The 23582-nt window shown below is 41.3% G+C and overlaps 1 protein-coding gene and 1 long non-coding RNA gene across 2 annotated transcripts; both read left to right on the forward strand.

Annotated features, from left to right (window-relative positions):
• The first annotated feature begins 10627 nt into the window (after positions 1–10627).
• LOC141337944 (N-lysine methyltransferase KMT5A-A-like) lies at positions 10628–14338 on the forward strand. The gene is made up of 5 exons (XM_073843518.1): positions 10628–12162; positions 12430–12586; positions 13047–13239; positions 13391–13486; positions 14231–14338. The coding sequence occupies exons 1-5, from the start codon at positions 12054–12056 to the stop codon at positions 14336–14338; spliced, it is 663 nt and encodes a 220-aa protein (XP_073699619.1). The 5' UTR covers positions 10628–12053.
• A 3282-nt stretch (positions 14339–17620) lies between these two features.
• Positions 17621–23510, forward strand: LOC141338475 (uncharacterized). Its single transcript, XR_012355859.1, has 3 exons — positions 17621–17719; positions 18960–19076; positions 23411–23510. It is a non-coding gene; the product is annotated as an uncharacterized lncRNA (long non-coding RNA).
• The last annotated feature ends 72 nt before the right edge of the window (positions 23511–23582 follow it).

Here is a 23582-nt window from a genome sequence, read left to right on the forward strand (position 1 = left end):
GGATGACCTCTTACTGGATGAGGAAGCCCGCGCTGCGGTTCCTTCCTACCAGGAAGAGGTCTCAACGCTTCTCCTATCTTCCTCCGAGGAGGTTGATGTGGAGAGCGTTGACGAAAGTGCACAACCGCTCCCCCGGTCCCCCCAATACGAGGAGCTTTTGGAGGTGGTGACTCGGGCAGTTGAGAAACTGAATATCAACTGGCCCGCTCAACAACCCGATGAACCGCAGCGAAGCAAGCTCGACGAGCGCTTCCTGCGGGCAAAGTCACCACTCCAAAGAAGGAGCCTTCCGTTTTTCCCAGACCTCCACACCGAGGTGTCGAAGTCTTGGGAAAAACCATTTTCAGCCCACCTCTTTGTCCCTTCCTCTGACTATTATGGCAATGTCGGTGGGCTAGAGGAGAGTGGCTATAAGATGATGCCACAGGTTGAACAGACGCTCGCGGGCTATCTGTCGCCTGGTTTGGCATCATCATTGAAGGCTCCTTCCTTGCCCACCAAGCCATTAAGAGTGACATCAGGCTTGCTGGGCAAGGGGTACACGGCAGCAGGTCAGGCCGGTGCATGCTTGCATACGATGTCAATTTTGCAAGCTTACCAGACCGACCTGCTTAAGGAGTTAGACGACGGGGAAGCCCTGGTGTCCTCTATGAAAGATAAGGACAGGGTCCTCCTGATGGACGCTCCGCTGCACCCTTCTGGACTGTTCGGCGACTCAGTCAATGAGGTCGTCGACAGGCACCAGGAGGCCAAGAGGCAAGTGGCAGCCTTCCAAAAATACCTCCCTCGCCGTGTCTACTCCTCTGGGGCTGCTGGACGGGAGCAGCCCCAGCCGTGTACCAGCTCCTCGCACAGGGAAACCCAAAAGAGGAGTGTTGCGTCCCGTACCCCTCTGGAAAGACCTAGAGGGCGGGGTCGGCAACGCTCCAGGGCGGGGGCCTCTAAGACGAAGCCCGATCTGAGGGTCGTGCTTCAGTCGAAGAGGTCCTCGACCAACCGGCCCTGACTGCTGTGGCGTCGGGCCGATGAGGGTAGCCCCTCTCGGGGTAGAGCGGGTGGCACCAAGGCTCTTGGTGCCCGTTCGGCCCCGAGACCCTCAGGAGATCTGTCAGCCAACCCTGCCAGTGTTACAGGGTGCGGCAGTCTCCCGCGAACATCATCTTCTAGTGCCTCCGCCCGGAAACGTAGCGGAGCTAGAAGGTTCGCCACCCCCACGGGGGTCCTCAGAGAAGTTAGTTCAGGTGTTCCCTGCCAGCACGCTGTTACAGGGCACCGAATTAATATCTCTGGTAACACCAGAGGCCAGCCTCGAGAGGCTGGTTCCCTTAGTAGACTTTCTGGCAGCGTGGAAACTACTGCCAAATGTATCTACATGGGTTCTGCGTACTATAGAAAGAGGATATTACATCCAATTCGGCCCGCAGCCGCCGCCTTTCGAAGGGGTCTTCCCTACGGTGGTGAGCCCCGAGCAGGGTCTGGTGATGGAGCAGGAAGTGAATTCTCTGCTAAGGAAGGAGGCCATCGAGGTGGTCCCTTCGTCACTCAGAGAAGCCGGGTTTTACAGCCGGTACTTCATTGTTCCAAAGAAGGATGGAGGGCTGAGGCCCATATTAGATCTCAGACGGTTGAACCGTTCCGTCAAGAAAACTGAAGTTCAAAATGTTGACTATCAGTCAAGTCGTGTCTCAAATCTGGTCCGAGGACTGGTTTGTCACGATAGATCTAAAAGACGCATATTTCCACGTCTCCATCCTTCCTCAACACAGGAAGTTTCTGAGGTTTGCTTTCAGGGGCGAAGCTTACCAATACAGAGTTCTTCCTTTCGGCCTAGCACTCTCACCTCGCACTTTCACGAAGTGTGTGGATGCTGCCCTGGCTCCCTTGCGACTCCAGGGCATACGCATACTCAACTACATAGACGACTGGCTGATTTTAGCCAGCTCAGAACAATTAGCGGTTCAGCACCGAGGTGTTGTTCTCGCTCATATGAAAGAACTGGGGTTGAGGCTCAACGCCAAGAAAAGTGTGCTGTCTCCACTACAGAGAACCACTTATCTAGGTGTCGTCTGAGATTCGACCACGATGCAGGCACGTATGTCACCTGCTCGGATCGAGTCGATCCTTACTGCAGCCTCTGCGGTCAAGCTAGGCCTGTCACTCACTGTCAAACAGTTCCAAGTACTGCTAGACCTTATGGCAGCTGCATCCAACGTGATACCCCTTGGACTGCTGTACATGAGGCCACTACAGTGGTGGCTCAAAACCAAGGGGTTCTCCCCGAGGGGAAACCCATTCCGCAAAATCAAGGTCACGCGGCGATGCCTACGTACCTTAGCTATGTGGAAAAAGCCTTGGTTTCTGTCTCAGGGCCCGGTGCTGGGAGCTACTTGCCGCCGCGTCACGCTAGCGACAGATGCCTCCCTCACCGGCTGGGGAGCGGTCATGAGTGGCCGCTCGGTCCGTGGTCTGTGGAGCAATCATCATCGATCCTGGCACATAAACTGCTTGGAGATGCTGGCCGTGTTTCAGGCCTTAAAACACTTCCTCCCAGACCTGAGACACCGCACCGACAGCATTGCGGTCGTTTATTACATCAACCACCAAGGAGGACTGCGCTCACGCCCCTTGTACAAGCTGGCGTACCAGATCCTCCTGTGGGCACAGGGAAAGCTCCTCTCACTCAGAGCAGTACACATCCCTGGATGTATGAACGTGGGAGCAGACATCCTGTCGAGGCAGGGGCCAAGGCCCGGGGAATGGATGCTTCACCCAGATGTAGTGAAGCAGATTTGGAGAGTGTTCGGTCAGGCTCAGGTGGACCTCTTTGCGACTCAGGAGACATCGCAATGTCCCCTCTGCTACTCTCTAGTGCCTCCAGCTCCGCTTGGACTGGACGCCATGGTGCAGACGTGGCCGAGGCTTCGTCTGTACGCTTTTCCCCCGATCGCTCTGCTCCTGGGAGTTCTGGAACGTGTACGCCGGTATGGAGTGCGGCTGCTACTAGTAGCCCCGTACTGGCCGGCCCGAGCATGGTTCTCGGATATAATCACCCTCCTCGACGGCTCTCCATGGAGATTCCTGTAAGGAGGGACCTCCTCTCCCAGGCCAGGGGTTCAATTTTTCTCCCCCGCCCGGAGAGGTGGAAACTGTGGGTGTGGCCCCTGAGGGGGCACAACTCATAGAGGCTGGTCTCTCAACCGAGGTTGCTGAGACCATCCTTCATTCCAGAGCTCCCTCTACGAGGAAACTTTATGGCCTTAAGTGGAAACTGTTCACTGCGTGGTGCCACGAGCACCAATCAGACCCAGTTCACTGCCCAATAGGTACAGTGCTGGAGTTCCTGCAGTCTCGTTTTTCCGCAGGGCTGGCCCACTCCACCTTGAAGGTGTACGTGGCGGCATTATCGGCCTACCACGCCCCTCTCGGTGGCCTGTCAGTGGGTAGAAACCCCTTGGTCATACGTTTCCTTCGTGGTGCACTCAGGTTGAGGCCTCGAGTGAGAGCGAAGGTCCCCACATGGGACCTCGCGGTAGTCCTTGAAGCCCTCTGTAGGCCTCCATTTGAGCCTATAGAGGAGATTTCGGATCGCCATCTGACAATTAAAACTGCACTGCTGCTCGCACTTACGTCTCTGAGGAGAGTAGGTGACCTTCAGGCCCTTTCTGTGGCCCCCTCCTGTATTGACTTTGCGCCTGGCATGGCCAAAGCCTTTCTCTACCCTAGAGTTGGGTATGTTCCGAAGGTCCCGACAGCAGTACCGCAGCTGGTCGTCCTCCAGGCCTTTTACCCTCCTCCATTCGTGGAGCATGACCATCGGAAGTATAATTGTATGTGTCCTGTGCGAGCACTCGACACATACGTCCACAGAGCTGCCCTGTGGCGTAAATCAGAGCAATTGTTAGTTTGTTACGGCCCCCCTAAGAAGGGGTGCCCTGCTTCAAAACCTACCATCAGCAGATGGATCGTAGATGCTATTTCTACGGCTTATGAGTCCTCTGGCCTGCCTTCACCCTTGGAGGTCAAGGCTCACTCTACCCGAGGCTTGGTGGCCTCTAAAGCTCTGGCAGCAGGTGTCCCCATTCAGGACATCTGCAGTGCGGCGGGTTGGTCCTCACCCCTAACAGTCGTCAGGTTCTATGAGTTAGACCTGAGAGCCACTCCAGGCTCCACTGTCCTTGATTGACAGACATACTAGTCCTCGTGGGCCTGAGGGCCGAGGGCCTATTTTTCCCTCTTGGTCTGGCTGTAGAGCAGACAGAGGTGTATCACTCCTCCTCGTGTGCCCGAGGGCCGAGGCAGGTTCTCCCTCTGGTTCTAGTCCAATACTAGACCAAGGTTTATTCCCCTCTTGTTCTGGCAGGGACCAGACAAAGGTATATCACTCTATCCTCGTGGGCCCGAGGGCCGAGGTACACTATCTCCCTCTTGGTCTGGCTGAAATGCAGACAGAGGTGCAGCATTCTACCCTCGCGCGCCTGAGGGCCGAGGTAGACTCATTCCCTCTTGCTCTGGTAGTGACCAGACAAAGGCATATTACTATACCCTCGTGGGCCTGAGGGCCGAGGGCCTATTTACCCTCTTGGTCTGGCTGTAGAGCAGACAGAGGTGTATCACTCCTCCTCGTGTGCCTGAGTGCCGAGGCAGGTTCTCCCCTCTGGTTCTAGTCCAATACTAGACCAAGGTTTATTTCCCTCTTGTTCTGGTAGTGACCAGACAAAGGTATATTACTCTATCCTCGTGTGCCCGAGGGCCGAGGCGGATTCTCCCTCTGGTTTTAGTACGATACTAGACCAAGGATTATTCTCCCTCTGGTTCTGGTATGACCAGACCAAGGATTATTCCCTCTCGTTCTGGCAGTTTCCCCAGACAGAGGTGTAATACCACTCACGTCCTGGCAAGTTCCCCAGGCGGAGATCCTCCGGTGCCCTGGACAGGTGAGTATTCTTAGGCACTGCCCTCTTGTTCTGGCAGTTCCCCAGACAGAGGTGTACTACCCCTCACATTCTGGTATCCCCAGGTGGGGGCCATCTGGCTTGATCCACCAGACTCAACGCTTTCCTTCCCTCCTAGCAACACAGACACTAGGCAGGGATTTGGAATTATGGAGGCGTGGGTATAACTCGTTCCCCATAGCGTTGATGACGCAGTGAGAGTTCCCGGAAGGGAACGTCTCGGGTTACGTATGTAACCCGAGACGTTTCCTCGTATTAAAAACATTTCATGACTTGACACTCTGGTATGACACATGACAGGTATATATTGTGTGTTGTTAACAGATTACACTAACAGTTTGGTCAACCTCCAAGAGAGAAAAAAAGTTCCTGCTGGACCTGAGACTCGAATCCACAACCTTTGTCAGACTCTCTAACCATTAGGCCACAACTGGCCCTTTTTTTCGAAGAAGGAAAGGATGAAAACTGACATTAGTGTGACTGAATTAGTCTGTCTGGTCTACAGCAAACACTGTCAAACTTCAACACTATGTAACTGAGAAATAAGCTTAGTTAATCCACGTTACTATCAACACCAACATACCTGAATATGTGTGACAGAGTTTGCTGATGTCCAGATGTTGAGTCTGGTTGCTGATGGGATTGTTGAGCACACAGCTGTAGGTGTTTTTATCCTGATGTTCCACCTCCAGAGGTAGAGAGAGACTGATGCTGAGATCAGACACACTGATGCTGGACAATACACTGTTTCCTTTGTACCAGGAGAGAGCCACATGACTCACATTCACAACTGAACACAGCAATGAACAATTCTGCGCTGATGATGATGATGATGATGAACAGTTCCTGGTAATGTAAGGAACTGGCAGACGAGCTGGAAAATATGAGAGAATAAACAGAAATCAAACATTTTTAAGCTGAATTGCCAAAATTAGTGGTTCTTTATTTATTTATTTATTTATTTATTTATTTATTGTTTGTATGTCAGTCAACATTATGCCAAACATACTGTACAATGAGCTTAATTTGTACTGGACCCAAAATATTTCTTTAATAAATCAAGAATAATGGCAGGATAAATGATCTCTACTCACCATAGACAGTAACGCTGAATGTTTTTGATGACCATTTTGCTCCGATTATCTCTAGTTCGTAACTTCCAGCATGTTTAGTTGTGATGTTTGTGATGGTCAGAGATCCAGTTTGATTGTCCAGCCTCAGTCTGTCTCTAAATCTCCCATCAGTACCATTAAATGTGGAGAAGATTCCATAAGCTGTATCGATTTCAGCAATGGGGTATGTTTCAGCTCCAAATTTCCACAGTATGTCATCGTTTTTATGTATTTCAGTAACATCAGTGTGTAAAGTGACAGAATCTCCTTCACTCACTGACACTGACTCACCAAACACACCTGATGAACACAAGAAAATGGTTTTGTCAGAGATTAAGGCTCTTGTTGGTTTACAAATCCTGAAATCAGGTTGAGTTTATACCTAAATTTGATTTGAAGAACACTGGAACAACAAAAAATAGAGACAAGTCCTGGACATTACACTATAGGCTCACTGAAACATGGGCCTGAATCCAAAGAAGATCTCAAAATAAAATGTTTAACCAATATGCTGTGCTGAAAATCCTTAACCTAATGTGGTGTTCTGGTTTTAGAATGCAGAACCTCTAACTCATTTGAACAGCAACAGCTGTAAGACTCTGACAACAAAAATAAATTAGATACAAATTTATAACTTACCAATCAGCCACCAACACAACCAGAACAAAACAAGATTGTAAAACATTTTCTTCAGTGGTCCAGTGAAAAATGTAATAACAATGTGTGCTGAAAACCTGTGACACCTGGTGTGACTCTTCCCCCAACTGAGTGTGACTTTCCTTGTTCACACCCACATATGCTGAATGTGTTTATTATGAACGTGTGTGATTATGCTGTATATAACACATAAATGACTTCGGGCTGATATCAAGACTCTTAACGGTTCTTAATAGTGAAAAACAGTGTTTAATGATTTAATTTTAATTAAATAATTAATAATTTAGTTGTTGCAAATATCAAAAACAGTGCATTGTCAGCGCAAGTCATAATGCCAGTTAACAGCGAAACGGAAACATGCTGCGGTCTTCTGTGTTTCAATGTGTCTGAACCCGTCTGAACACGCCCCCTCAGATTGACTTAGTGGCAAAAGAGCCTGCAGCGATACACTTGATTCTCTTTTCTGCTTCCGCCGGTCTGTAAAAATATACTATAACAATCCATCTGTCATGGGTGTGTTTATGAAATGACGAAAAAGCAATGGCAAGTCCTTTTAATAATATCCACAACTTGTAAATCCACACAAGAAGGGCAGAGAAACAACACCAAAGTAACCTCACTGTGTTGTAACCTCGCAGTAACCTTGTAACCACAAGATTGGTCCAGGAACACTGAACTGAAATCAACTTAAATAGCCAGGATATGATACTAAGACAGGTGATAGAGTTAACTAATAAAGACTTAACAAGGACAGGAACAACCTGTCAACCAACCAAACAAACCAAACAACCTGTCAAACAACCAAATAGGCACACGATTAACGAAATCCAGGGCGGATCCGACGGAGGGAGGAACCATGGAGCAGGAGGAGTTAGGCGAGACCCAGGCTGCAGCCATGATGGCAGCCCATGGCGGAGCCGACGGAGGCAGGAGCCATGCTGGAGGAAGGGCTGATGACTCCAGAGGGCCGATCGACGGAGGTGCAGCAGATGGAGGTGAAGCCCGAGGAGAGCTGCTGATCCCGGGCTACACTGAGGATCTGGAGGGCCAATGTGGAGCCCAAGGCTCTGGCAACTGAGGGGGACGTCTGTGGAGGAGCCGGAAAGACAGAAAAACAACCTGAGGTACACCAGAACAGATGATACTGGGTAGATGATTTGTCAAATAGGAGGAAATCCAGTCAAAAGATATGTCAAAAATTCCATATGCTGAAGGGTAAGAATGGAGTATCTCATGACATACAGTGTCAAAACCTGAGATGAGGTCTAACACAAAAAGAGTGCTAAGAGTGCAAAAATCAGAAGCTAAGAGGAGATTTATAACAACCTTAACCTGTGCTGTTTCAGAACTGTTTAATGGATGAAAGCCAGACTGGAAGGGCTCATAGATGTTGTGTGCTGGTAAGAATAGGCCTGAAACTGTGAGGCAACAACATTTTATAATATTTTAGAGAGAAAAGAAAGGTTACACTTTATTCCATAGAAGGGGGAATGTCCCCATCTACTTCCTGTCTACTTAGTAGAGGAAGCAGACACCCTGATTATCGCGTAAACCACATAGCAGTTTACTAGCAGGCATTGTAGCCACACCAGGTGCACATTTACCACTGACAACACTGTCGTCGTCTGCTTGCACGTATGGCATGACAAGTAATTAAATGCACTTAAAAGCTTTTTTAAAATTAAAAATGAAACACAGAAAACTTTTTTTGGCACCATAACAACGGTATGCTGAATTGTGAAATTCTGGAGGGGACTTGAGATGGCATCATGTGGGGGCGTAATGACGTATGCAATTAATTGATCTATGTATATAACATGTAAGACAGGAACATGAAAGGAATATTCTAAAAGCAACAAATGTAAACACATACTATTGTCTTATTCAGAATAAGGTAAATAATTAATTATTATTGATTACTTATGTCGATGAAAACATAATTTTCAACTGAATTCTGCCCCAGTATGAATACTAATAGCGTAAGAGTACAACGATTGTATTATGTGGGTTGTTTATTGTGGTTAAACTGTCAATCCTGTTTAATCTATGACATTATTTGACTGCAGTTTATATCTCTGTAAAAATGAAAGATTGTGGGGGTTTTATTATCAGGAGAAAAAAAAAGAAGAAACACTTCCCCCACAAACTACTGAACACACACAGCGACCAAATGCTTTCAGATGAAGCCGTTTATCCAACCAACAGATCAAACCACATTTCTGTAGAGATAAAACTACAAGGTTAATTTACTTTGAGTTTATGTTTGAGATAACTAAATCAATGCTAAATTAAATTCAAGTTAAGTTATACTTAATTATTATTGCATCTATTAATAGCGGACTCTATCTGGTAAATGTGGCGCTGTTTCTGCATTAAACACTAGAGAGCAATGATGTGCTTGTGCTCTTGTCAAAATATCCAGAGCATACTGACAAGGCAAAGCAAAATGTATTTAAATAACACATTTCATAGACAAATGCAATTCAAAATGTTTTACATATAAACCCTGATAGCACACGTACGTAGATAGAATACGTATGTAAATAGACATCACGGAGATGTCTATTTGCCGTCTGCATGTATATCTGTAAGACGTATTTTTAAGATGTGTTTGAAAGTGTTTGCCCATCTGCAATACGTCTATTGGACATTTCTTATCAGATGTCAAATAGACGTTTATTATATGTCTTCAAGATGTTTATGATTTAGAATGTGAGTAAAACTGGCATCTTAAAGACGTCTGTCAGATGTTTGTACACAGCAGATGCTTTCTAGATCAAGAGATCTTTAACAGACATCTTGCAGACATACGTGTGCTATCCGGGGTGTTTTGAGTCTAGATTTAAATGCCTACTGATTTAGCAAATCTGATCTTGTCTGGAAGCTGGTTCCAACTGCAAGCAGCATAATAGCTAAAAGCGGATTCCCCGTGTTTTGAGTGAACCCTTGGTATGTCTAAGTGACTTGATCCTAATTATCTGAGAGGTCTGTTAGGCTTATATTCTGTTAGAAGACAACAAACAAACAAAAAGCAAGCAGTAAATGGGACCAATTTTTAAAACTGAAAACAGAACATTAAGGTGAAATTCTGGATGCTTTATTTGTTAACCACTACATTAAAGTAATACAAAGACTAAAAAAAAAAAAAACAATAGAAGAGGACAGGAACAACAAAAACAAAATGGAAGGATAACTTGAAGCAAAAGGAATCAGAGTCCTGTATGAGTGCTACAGTAACATCCTCTCTGGTAAGTGTAGTACTTGATCTTAGTTTTTTTGGGGGGACGTTTATACACAGAATCCAACTTTGATTTCTGCAAGAAAAAACAAACTCAGTCAGGAATCTTGCGGATGCAACAGAAAATTAAGAATTTTTTATATAATTTGATTTGCTTAAGTAATGCTACTTTTAAAATACCATTATAGATCAGAGGAACTAAACATAATTTTCCAGCATTTTTGCTCCAAGGCTTAAACTTGTACACTTACAAGCTATATACTGTGTGTGTGTGTGTGTGTGTGTGTGTGTGTGTGTGTGTGTGTGTGTGCCTGGTATTCATCACGTTGTGGGGACCAAATGTCCCCACAAGGATAGGAATACCAGTAGATTTTGACATTGTGGGGACATTTCTCAGGTCCCCATGAGGAAACAGGCTTATAAATCATGCACAATGAGTTTTTTTGATGAAGTAAAAGTGTGCACAATCTCCTGTGAGGGCTAGGTTTAGGTGTAGGGCGATAGAAAGTACGGTTTGTACAGTATAAAAACCATTACGCCTATGGAATGTCCCCATAAAACATGTAAACCCAACATGTGTGTGTGTGTGTGTGTGTGTGTGTGTGTGTGTGTGTGTGTGTGTTTGTGTGTGTGTGTGTGTGTGTGTGTGTGTACTTGTATTTCTTACTTTGTTGGGCCCGGTGACAAGGAGCCCACCAACAGTGTGGGGTCCAACAGCCTTGTGGGGCCCAAAATAGTGGGCCCCACACCGATTTTCATTTAAACAGCCTCATAAGCCTCTCCTGATGTGTCTCATGCCTTTTTTTCACTTTCCCCACAAGGTGACAAAGTATGGTTCTGTGTGTATGTGTGTTTGCGCTCTCTATCGCCCCCATATCTCAAAGTGCGGTAGTGCCGCAGATACACACTACCGGAAGTGTGTGTTATTTTAGCTCACGGAAAGGGAGGAGCTGTTTAGTTTCTGTGATTGACAGTGTTAATTCCTTATTTTACATCTATAATTTAACGTGTTTCAACTCTGTACCAAGGGAAAAAATACTTAATGTGAGCAACAGGTAGGTTTATATTAGTTTACTGCATTTGAGTTTCGTGTCAATTACTACCCACATCAACAGAACGATGCTTAATGAAATACCTTTTTAATCACACGGCTAATTGCTAATAGTTCACGGAAAGGAAGGGGTCGTTTATATTCGGTTACGCGCGTTATCAACCGGAAGTTCAATGCGGTTTAACGTCGAACAGACGAACTTCACTCTTCTTGAGAGCAGTAGGTAAGTTAGGTTTATATTATTTGACTGTACATTTGATGTAGTTTTGTGTCAATTCCTACTCATATCAGTAGAATGGTGCTTAATGAAGTAAAGTGACCATTGTACTGAGATCGCTCGTTGTTAATAGCACATGGAAAGACGGACTTTTCTGGATTTCTGCATTTTCAAGTGGATGTAAACGGAAGAATCTCTTCAGGTGAATAACAGGTAGGTTTATGTTATTTGACTTTGTACATGATGTAGTTTCGTTCAAATGCTTTCTCCATTTTGTAACGTATGAAATTGATGGTTAATAATAATGATGTGCTAGTTTATTCAGATCGCTAGCGTTAGCTTGCTAATCTTAGCTCTAGACTAATAATGGTGTTGACAGCAGAAGAAAGAAGCATGTTTTATTGCAGTTGATAATTTGACTACGTATTTGTTGGTAACACTTTACAGTAAGTTTCATTAGTTAGTTACTTTTGTTAACATGAACTAAGAATAACAATACTACTACAGCATTTATTAATCTTAATGTAAATTTCAATATCTACTAATGCATTATTAAAATCAAAAGTTGTGCTTGTTAACATTAAATAATGTTCTGTGAATTAACTTGACCTAACAATGAACGACTGTATTTTAATATAATTAACATTAGTTAAGATTAATTAATGCTTTAATATATGTATTGTTGATTATGTTAGTTGATACATTAATGCCAGTGACAGCTCCACTTGAATATTAATGACTTGAATTTGCTTGTTTCTGTCTCTCATGCTAAATTCATACTTTTTCTTTGTGGATGTGTCTGTATTTTATTTTATAAAAAGCTATAATGTCCAAAAGAAGAAAGAGGATACGGCCTGCTGACGAAGCAAGGACCTATATTTTGTCTTCATGTGACAAACCAGAGTTTGTGGAAAGATATATAGATAGAAACAAAGGTATGTTGATGTGAATTTATCAGTACCTCTCATTTGCATACACTTACATAATAATGTATACCATTGTAGTTGTAAATGGTAAATTAGTAGAGTTTTCTTTCTTTCTTTCTTTCTTTCTTTCTTTCTTTCTTTCTTTCTTTCTTTCTTTCTTTCTTTCCTATTTGTTTACATTCGGTTAATACTCTGAATCCCTAGTTTCACCTCCAAAAGTGTCAAGGCAACAACTTTTTCCCCAAATTAAGTGTCTTTCTAATTATGTCTTTATAGGTAGAGGAGTATTTGCTAACCAGCCTGTTGAACCGGGAGCTTTTGTCTTGGAATACAAGGGGGAACTCGTTGCTGCAGAGGAATTCCAGGCGAGACACTACACAGAGTTACAGAGTACATTTCTATTTGATTTTGAGTGGCAGCAACGTCACTGGTGGTAAGTATGTACAGATGCATGTTTTGAGACATCTGGGAAACATGTATGCCATGCAACACACTTCTGAATAGTTAATGAGCAAAAGCATAATCAGCAGTTAATTCCGATAATACAGCCCCTGTGTACTCAATTCTATGGGTGATTTTAATGTTTTTCTGCCTGTTCTGTGGTACTCGGCAGTTTTAAGTTAATATACTCCGCAATGGTATTTGGAGCAATACGCTGTACATTATCAACATTCAAAACTTGAGTTTCACTACAGGGCGACTTTAACATTTTAGGCTGATGATAAGCACTTTTGTTGATTAGGACTTTCTGCTTTGTATGTCTTACAGTTACAGTTGATGTGTAATTTAAATGTCTCTTTCGTGTAATCTGACCATTTGTGCACATGATATTTAAATATTTAAAGGGTTTTTCTTTAAATGAACTTACAAAGTTTTTTTTTTATACCTTTTAGTATTGATGCATCCAAAGAAGATGGCTCTCTGGGAAGACTATGCAATGACAATCACAAATCTCCCAACTGCTCTATGAAAAAAATCATAGTAAATAACAGGCCCCATTTGTGTCTATTTGCCATGAAAAGAATTGAAATCGGAAGTGAAATTGAATATAACTATGGTGATGCACAATGGCCATGGCGTAACAAGGTGAGTTAGACTAACACAACTACTTTTTTGGGTGTGTGTATATGTATGTATGTGTGTATGTATATATATATATATATATATATATATATATATATATATATATACACACACACACACACAGAAATTTACTTTTTTTTTGTCTGATTTGCAGGGTCCAAAGAAGCAGTCTTCTGCTCTACAGACCGACTCGTCCCCAACAGATCACCCATCCAATGATGACCCCAAAATGGATGATGAAATCACACAGGTAAAAGAGTAATGTAGACAATCATCTCAAACTATTGAGCTCTTAGATTTCATAGTTTCTATTAAAGAAACAGGTTTACACTAAGTTTATCATCATTGGGTGATATGTTAGAGTTCTGATTGAGGAAACAGTTAGTGTGCAGCAGGACAGTAAAACTAGAAAGGTTTCTGTCAGGTTAAGCGTCACACACACATTTCTAGTCTTGACCTTATGGGGCCCTCAACCCAAAGTAATGATTTTACAGTTAAGTTCACACACACATTTCTAGTCTTGGCCTTATGGGGTCCTTATACACACACACATTTCTAGTCTTGGCCTTATGGGGTCCTTATACACACACACATTTCTAGTCTTGGCCTTATGGGGTCCTTATACACACACACATTTCTAGTCTTGGCCTTATGGGGCCCTCACGTATGGATCTCATTCAAAGTGATTTTAATTAATTGGAACAGCACCTGTCATTATTTAAACTGAACTTATTGCAGGTAGAATTCAACACTTTACAAGCTGCTACATGTTCAGGTTGAGTATTTGAGATGTAATCCATTGCACGATATTAAATGTTGCTGTGACACTAGCTGTTAGCTCTAGGAAGGATCTGTAAATGGGTTTAGATTTCAACTATATGCTAGTTGAGAGACTGTTTTTACATGAGATAACATGTGTCTCTTGTAAATGCCTGAATACATTACAATTGTCAGTTCTTCACAGGTTCTTGTTCTGTTTTTGTCTGATTTGCAGGGTCCAAAGAAGCAGTCTTCTGCTCTACAGACCGATTCGTCCCCAACAGATCACCCATCCAATGATGACCCCAAAATGGATGATGAAATCACACAGGTAAAAGAGTAATGTAGACAATCATCTCAAACTATTGAGCTCTTAGATTTCATAGTTTCTATTAAAGAAACAGGTTCACACTATGTTTTTCATCATTGGGTGATATGTTAGAGTTCTGATTGAGGAAACAGTTAGTGTGCAGCAGGACAGTAAAACTAGAAAGGTTTCTGTCAGGTTAAGCGTCACACACACATTTCTAGTCTTGACCTTATGGGGTCCTTATACACACACACATTTCTAGTCTTGGCCTTATGGGGCCCTCAACCCAAAGTAATGATTTTACAGTTAAGTTCACACACACACATTTCTAGTCTTGGCCTTATGAGGTCCTTATACACACACACATTTCTAGTCTTGGCCTTATGGGGCCCTCACGTATGGATCTCATTCAAAGTGATTTTAATTAATTGGAACAGCACCTGTCATTATTTAAACTGAACTTATTGCAGGTAGAATTCAACACTTTACAAGCTGCTACATGTTCAGGTTGAGTATTTTAGATGTAATTCATTGCACGATATTAAATGTTGCTGTGACACTAGCTGTTAGCTCTAGGAAGGATCTGTAAATGGGTTTAGATTTCAACTATATGCTAGTTGAGAGACTGTTTTTACATGAGATAACATGTGTCTCTTGTAAATGCCTGAATACATTACAATTGTCAGTTCTTCACAGGTTCTTGTTCTGTTTTTGTCTGATTTGCAGGGTCCAAAGAAGCAGTCTTCTCCTCAACAGACCGATTCGTCCCCAACAGATCACCCATCCAATGATGACCCCAAAATGGATGATGAAATCACACAGGTAAAAGAGTAATGTAGACAATCATCTCAAACTATTGAGCTCTTAGATTTCATAGTTTCTATTAAAGAAACAGGTTTACACTAAGTTTATCATCATTGGGTGATATGTTAGAGTTCTGATTGAGGAAACAGTTAGGGTGCAGCAGGACAGTAAAACTAGAAAGGTTTCTGTCAGGTTAAGCGTCACACACACATTTCTAGTCTTGGCCTTATGGGGTCCTTATACACACACACATTTCTAGTCTTGGCCTTATGAGGCCCTCAACCCAAAGTAATGATTTTACAGTTAAGTTCACACACACACATTTCTAGTCTTGACCTTATGGGGTCCTTATACACACACATTTCTAGTCTTGGCCTTATGGGGCCCTCACGTATGGATCTCATTCAAAGTGATTTTAATTAATTGGAACAGCACCTGTCATTATTTAAACTGAACTTATTGCAGGTAGAATTCAACACTTTACAAGCTGCTACATGTTCAGGTTGAGTATTTTAGATGTAATCCATTGCACGATATTAAATGTTGCTGTGACACTAGCTGTTAGCTCTAGGAAGGATCTGTAAATGGGTTTAGATTTCAACTATATGCTAGTTGAGAGACTGTTTTTACATGAGATAACATGTGTCTCTTGTAAATGCCTGAATACATTACAATTGTCAGTTCTTCACAGGTTCTTGTTCTGTTTTTGTCTGATTTGCAGGGTCCAAAGAAGCAGTCTTCTGCTCTACAGACCGACTCGTCCCCAACAGATCACCCATCCAATGATGACCCCAAAATGGATGATGAAATCACACAGGTAAAAGAGTAATGTAGACAATCATCTCAAACTATTGAGCTCTTAGATTTCATAGTTTCTATTAAAGAAACAGGTTCACACTATGTTTTTCATCATTGGGTGATATGTTAGAGTTCTGATTGAGGAAACAGTTAGTGTGCAGCAGGACAGTAAAACTAGAAAGGTTTCTGTCAGGTTAAGCGTCACACACACATTTCTAGTCTTGACCTTATGGGGTCCTTATACACACACACATTTCTAGTCTTGGCCTTATGGGGCCCTCAACCCAAAGTAATGATTTTACAGTTAAGTTCACACACACACATTTCTAGTCTTGGCCTTATGAGGTCCTTATACACACACACATTTCTAGTCTTGGCCTTATGGGGCCCTCACGTATGGATCTCATTCAAAGTGATTTTAATTAATTGGAACAGCACCTGTCATTATTTAAACTGAACTTATTGCAGGTAGAATTCAACACTTTACAAGCTGCTACATGTTCAGGTTGAGTATTTTAGATGTAATCCATTGCACGATATTAAATGTTGCTGTGACACTAGCTGTTAGCTCTAGGAAGGATCTGTAAATGGGTTTAGATTTCAACTATATGCTAGTTGAGAGACTGTTTTTACATGAGATAACATGTGTCTCTTGTAAATGCCTGAATACATTACAATTGTCAGTTCTTCACAGGTTCTTGTTCTGTTTTTGTCTGATTTGCAGGGTCCAAAGAAGCAGTCTTCTCCTCAACAGACCGATTCGTCCCCAACAGATCACCCATCCAATGATGACCCCAAAATGGATGATGAAATCACACAGGTAAAAGAGTAATGTAGACAATCATCTCAAACTATTGAGCTCTTAGATTTCATAGTTTCTATTAAAGAAACAGGTTTACACTAAGTTTATCATCATTGGGTGATATGTTAGAGTTCTGATTGAGGAAACAGTTAGGGTGCAGCAGGACAGTAAAACTAGAAAGGTTTCTGTCAGGTTAAGCGTCACACACACATTTCTAGTCTTGACCTTATGGGGCCCTTATACACACACACATTTCTAGTCTTGGCCTTATGAGGTCCTTATACACACACACATTTCTAGTCTTGGCCTTATGAGGTCCTTATACACACACACATTTCTAGTCTTGACCTTATGGGGCCCTCAACCCAAAGTAATGATTTTACAGTTAAGTTCACACACACATTTCTAGTCTTGGCCTTATGGGGTCCTTATACACACACACATTTCTAGTCTTGGCCTTATGAGGCCCTCAACCCAAAGTAATGATTTTACAGTTAAGTTCACACACACACATTTCTAGTCTTGGCCTTATGAGGTCCTTATACACACACACATTTCTAGTCTTGGCCTTATGGGGCCCTCACGTATGGATCTCATTCAAAGTGATTTTAATTAATTGGAACAGCACCTGTCATTATTTAAACTGAACTTATTGCAGGTAGAATTCAACACTTTACAAGCTGCTACATGTTCAGGTTGAGTATTTTAGATGTAATCCATTGCACGATATTAAATGTTGCTGTGACACTAGCTGTTAGCTCTAGGAAGGATCTGTAAATGGGTTTAGATTTCAACTATATGCTAGTTGAGAGACTGTTTTTACATGAGATAACATGTGTCTCTTGTAAATGCCTGAATACATTACAATTGTCAGTTCTTCACAGGTTCTTGTTCTGTTTTTGTCTGATTTGCAGGGTCCAAAGAAGCAGTCTTCTGCTCTACAGACCGACTCGTCCCCAACAGATCACCCATCCAATGATGACCCCAAAATGGATGATGAAATCACACAGGTAAAAGAGTAATGTAGACAATCATCTCAAACTATTGAGCTCTTAGATTTCATAGTTTCTATTAAAGAAACAGGTTCACACTATGTTTTTCATCATTGGGTGATATGTTAGAGTTCTGATTGAGGAAACAGTTAGTGTGCAGCAGGACAGTAAAACTAGAAAGGTTTCTGTCAGGTTAAGCGTCACACACACATTTCTAGTCTTGACCTTATGGGGTCCTTATACACACACACATTTCTAGTCTTGGCCTTATGAGGTCCTTATACACACACACATTTCTAGTCTTGGCCTTATGAGGTCCTTATACACACACACATTTCTAGTCTTGGCCTTATGGGGTCCTTATACACACACACATTTCTAGTCTTGGCCTTATGAGGTCCTTATACACACACACATTTCTAGTCTTGGCCTTATGGGGTCCTTATACACACACACATTTCTAGTCTTGGCCTTATGAGGTCCTTATACACACACACATTTCTAGTCTTGGCCTTATGAGGTCCTTATACACACACACATTTCTAGTCTTGGCCTTATGGGGTCCTTATACACACACACATTTCTAGTCTTGGCCTTATGAGGTCCTTATACACACACACATTTCTAGTCTTGGCCTTATGGGGCCCTCACGTATGGATCTCATTCAAAGTGATTTTAATTAATTGGAACAGCACCTGTCATTATTTAAACTGAACTTATTGCAGGTAGAATTCAACACTTTACAAGCTGCTTTGTTACAACGCCACGTCCATCTCTCCTGAGTAAGCGTTCGGCATCAGTCACGTCACATGAGCACGCGCTCTGTGGTAGAATACGCAAACGCCGGAAGCGATCTGTCGCATGTATACGACACTCATTGTTTACGCAGAGCACAGAGATTGTGGATATAGCGGCTATTCAAAATGGTAAATACTTGCGCTTATCCTGATTGTTTAAACTGATTTAAAGCTAAAAGATTACATTAGTTTGCTCAAACTCGTCCGGGACTTTTCACTGATTTCCCCTTCCGGCGTTTGCGTATTCTACGCTAGAGCGCGTGCTCATGTGACGTGACTAATGCCAAACTCGTGCACATTACAGATGGACGTGGCTGTGTATCAAAGGTAAAAAATGATATAAATACTGTTCAGTTTCTCTCAAAAACCGATCGTTTCGTGTCTTAAGACATCAATGTATCGTCACGAGTCGCAGGGTGTAATTTGGATTTGTCTGTGCATGTTTTTGTTTACTTTTAAAGGTCTGGTGCCCATCCACACCCATGATAAGGCTGGCAGACAGCACCGGTTTTCGTAAAAAATCTTCGTTTGTATTCTTCTGAGGAAACTGAGTCACCTACATCTTGGATGCATTGGGGGTAAGCAGATAAACATCAAATTTTCATTTTTGGGTGAACTATCCTTTTAACGCCGATAACGGCCCACCACTAAAATAAACCCATTATAATAAGTTAAATATTTAGCTACCTGTGCCCTTCAGCAGATATGTACAAAAATTGTATAAAGTTATCAAATACTAAATTCTAAATACATTTTTAAAGAAATCCTTAAAGCTACAAAAGTTAATGTCATTTTTAACACATCAAAACAGCTGTTGTTATTTAAATACGGCTGCTGTACATGACCTTTTAGTTTTTTTTTTTGGTTGTTTTTTTTTACTTAGTCTCTATGGAAGAGCTGAGAGTGTAATGGGGTGATTTAGATGAGGGAGATGATGCTGGGGAGCCTCAGGACAGTTTTTACAATTTCATAGATGTTTTTAATGTGATGCATATAGAACTTATGTCATGCACAGTTTTAAGGCAGCTTAATCCCCTTTTTTGGAACTTAATTCCTTAACCGATGACATATAACATTGCATGCACATAGTTTCTTTTGTAGTTTGATATGAAATGATACAGGCCGAGTCGAGCCTGGCGTGGAGGCGAAGTTAGTGTGCGTTTGAAACGCCTCTCGTTTGATGTGCTCGTAAAGACGTTCTGCATCTCATAAAATAAATAAAATAGACAGAGGCAAAAGTTGTAAATGGGGATGGCTAACCCTAGCCCTGCCCCTGTTTTTATTGCATTAAATATTTTTACTGTGGTAATCTAGAAAAAATGAACCACATGTTATTTTGCTAATTTTGACACTACTAAAATATACCATTTGCATCTCATCTTCCAGCTTTTTCAATGTCTTGTGCTCCATACCCAGCTTTTACATTCATCAGGGCTGTGACTCGACAGCTGGCTTTCCAAGTACCACCATAATGACCAACAATATTTATTATTGTCAGCCACTTTAAACATTGTAAATGCAGTTTAAGCATTAACACTGCACTGTGCTTACATCCAGGTAAACAAAAAAACTAACATAATTGTATACAATATATTTACATGTAATCTTTAAGTACTAACATCTTGGATGCTAAGGTGGTGAAATATTACGCTTTCCCTAGTAATAGCTGTACACAAAGCAGCATTAAGGCAGTTTTACCAGGGATGGTAATTAAAATGGCAAAGACTACTGATCTATATAATGATGATATAATGTTCTTCATTATAGATCAGTGCCCACAACACGTTTCTGAGGACAGTTGGTTCTCTTCAGATATATTCATATAAAGACATCCGTGCCGCGTTTTGACTTTGAAGTGTGCATCATTGCCTTTTGAAGTTTTATCCAGCCCTTTGTGATTCTAGTCTTTCCATCCCCAACTGTAAGACCTCTTTAAATTATTATTAATTATTAATAAGTATTTTCATATTCTATTAAAATTAACAAACTTTTTATGCCCTTAAATTTGATACAACTAAATTAAGGAGTTAAGCCCTCTACTTTATGATAGCCTGTCGGGCAGTCCGGTCAAACATTTTGGTAGTTGACTAAAATAGCCCAGGGATGTCGGACTGGCGGTTTTTGTGAGCCCAGAGTTCTCGTTTCAAACATAATTTGTATTTGTCATGCAACAACCTCCCGCCATGTTTTATCTCTCGCTCTGTTCCATCAGAGGCATTAAAGCATAAGCATAACAAAAAATAATTGTTTAGAATGAAAGCGAATTAATATGAAACCAATGCAGCTGCACTTTCAAGCACTGTATCCAAAATCCAAGCATTTTTCAAACCTTGAAAACACTACATTTAAAATTCAAGCATTTTCAAGGAATTCAAGCACCAGTACGATCCCTGTGTGATTTTGTTAGCTGACTACAAATTGACAGTGATTAGCGTTGTGTTTTACCCAAAGTTGAACATTCTTCAACTCTCTGTGCCAGGGGAAAAAAACAAAAAACAACACCTGAGTGCTCAGCATTAAAAAAAAAAGTTACTCTATAAAACGTGGCTCTAATTTAAAAAAAATTGACAAAATGTGCTAACCTCAGAGAAAAAAAACAAAAACAAAAAAACTGGTGGACATTTGGCCTAATTTATATTTAACCCTTAGGTTGTGTTCAAATCTCTAACACTTGTTGCATTCTCGGTTAAAAATGGCCAGGGCACAAAAAATAGCTTAAATCTCTTATGCAATATTCTCAGCAAATATTGGTATCAATCTTTTTGTCAGCTTGTTTTCATTCAGTAAGGACTGGTTTTGTGTTTATTTTTGAAAATGGTTGTTCGTAGGCCTCATTGATCTGAGCCTAGGGTTAGGGTTCTTATCACTGTCTGAAATCCTCAGAATCGCTGTCAGACCTTACATTGGTGCAGGGTTCCTTCTGGTGCATGATAATGCTCCACCTCAAATGGCTAGAGTGTGCAGTATTTAGATGACCATGGCATTGCCCTTACGTTCCACAGACTTGAATCCATTTGAGATTCTGTTGGATATTATGTATCACACATCCGATGTTGCTGTAATTTAACTTGATGCAAATTGGATCAGCGTTTAACTTTCAGTGTTTTATTTTTTGTGCGGTGTATTTAATACAGAATACAAAACCAATCATAATTGAAAGAAAATAAGTTGACAAAAATATTGAATCACATTTTTGGTGGTAATGGCTACGGGTGCCGAATTAGTCCTTTCTACGAAGCATCGCCATGCGGACGAGGACGATTCGGTTGTCGGTTCAGTAATGGACCATAGCCGATAATAACACTCCGTCCCGGCACCAGGACTAGCTACTGGGGGGCCTTGTGTGATTCTGACGGGGTAGTTTTCTATATGAATAAAATAGGCTGTCATATTTTAACAAGGTATTGTTGCTGTTTTCTTTATACACCTGCATTTAACGGACTAACAAACATCAGTGTGCCTTTAACAAATGTCTTTTTGTTAGTAATTGATTTAAAAGACAAACATTTATTTAACGTGTAAGTCCATTCATTATTTGTAGCATGCAAGTCTCAGCCTACAAAAAATTGTCAACTTGATGATAAAATAAAAACAGTAAATGTGTTTTTACACTTTAATTTGTAGTGTGGTAACTATATTCGCCTTAGATCAAGCAGCATGTGAATCAATGATCTTTTCATTTTTAATATTTCCAGCATTAAACATGAAGAAAAATACTTGAATTCATTTAGAAAAACCATAATAGAAACACAATGTCTCATGAAATGATCGCTCAGAGTTTAAAACAAAAAAAGAAAAAATAGTCAATAAAACATCTTGTGAATAGGTTATAACATTGTTTTATTTTTCTCATAAATCAGTTAACTCAGTTGGAGTCTTAGTTTTTATTGCTTTAAGTATTTATTGCTGTTCTTATGTTCAATTTGAAGACAGGTTGGATGCCACAGACTTTTATTTTCACTTTAACTTCACACAATTTAACATGGTTGTATTACATTTAGTTTCAAACTAATCCTAATGTAAAGCATTCTACACACTATATATATATATATGCTACAAAGCGAGATTGACACAAATATTAGGTGATAATATTGATAAGAGATTTATAAGCAATTTTATTTTTTTTTATTAAATTAAAGCTTTTCAAAACACAATTATTGGTTAAACAGAACATGCTATTGAAATAAACAGTGCATTTTAAATATTTTATTTAATATTGACAAAATGATCCACAATGTTTTTGTTTTTTGTTTGTTTTTTACAGAAACAGTCTGGTATATAAGCTCAGATAGATGGGGCCTACAATAAAAAACAAAAGTCCTGAATGAAAGAAAACAAGCATTTATTTAAAAAAAAAAAATGTATAAAAAGATTTATATAATTGTATCTTATTTTTTGTAAGCTGGTAATTTTTTTACTGTTAATACCATAATGTAACGAGGTTAAATACATTTCCTACCGTAAATTGCTTGTTCCGATGATATAACTTTACTTTAAATTATAGACACACACAAAAAATGTATGACACCTCTCTACTTCCACTATAGAAAAGTAAAACCAAAAGATCCCAATATGGCTGCTGTCATCTTGGACTGATTACGTCATTTGGCTGTTTGCACAGTAGTGATTTTTTTTTTTTGGAGCCCTAGTCTAAAGTAGTCAAAAGTCCTTAGTATCAAAGTCCTGCCTAAACTCCCACAGACTAAACTGGCAAGTTCATTGTCATGATGCCACACCTGTTTTTGTAACGTATCTCATGACTAACTAAAAACTTGTAAACAAACTTTAACATCTGAACATTTAATGGGACGTACCTAAATGACTGAAATTTATGCGTGATTGATCATAATCTTGTGTTGCTTGCAGCTAATGTATATGTTTTATTTCATTAAATACTTCTTCTTGCACTCAGATGAATTCATTCCAGAAGCTGAGGACAGTGTGACATCCATTCAGGAACCTACTTCCACAGTATATTTGCAACCGCAAACAAAGTCGGCCAAAAAGAGAGGTGAGCTTAGAAAAATAAAGTGGATTGATGGTACAGCTGATCTTTAACTGCGGTCCTGATGCGGGTTCCCGAT

Source organism: Garra rufa, chromosome 7 (genome assembly GCF_049309525.1).
Source record: "Garra rufa chromosome 7, GarRuf1.0, whole genome shotgun sequence".
NCBI classification, from domain to species: Eukaryota; Metazoa; Chordata; class Actinopteri; order Cypriniformes; family Cyprinidae; genus Garra; species Garra rufa.

What these genes read in the sequence shown, in the direction of transcription:
- LOC141337944 (XM_073843518.1), top strand. Translation starts at nt 12,054, where the DNA reads ATGTCCAAAAGAAGAAAGAGGATACGGCCTGCTGACGAAGCAAGGACC. An exon ending in ATATATAGATAGAAACAAAG is followed by an intron (nt 12,163 to 12,429) that starts GTATGTTGATGT and finishes ATGTCTTTATAG; the next exon opens with GTAGAGGAGTATTTGCTAAC. An exon ending in TGGATGATGAAATCACACAG is followed by an intron (nt 13,487 to 14,230) that starts GTAAAAGAGTAA and finishes TCTGATTTGCAG; the next exon opens with GGTCCAAAGAAGCAGTCTTC.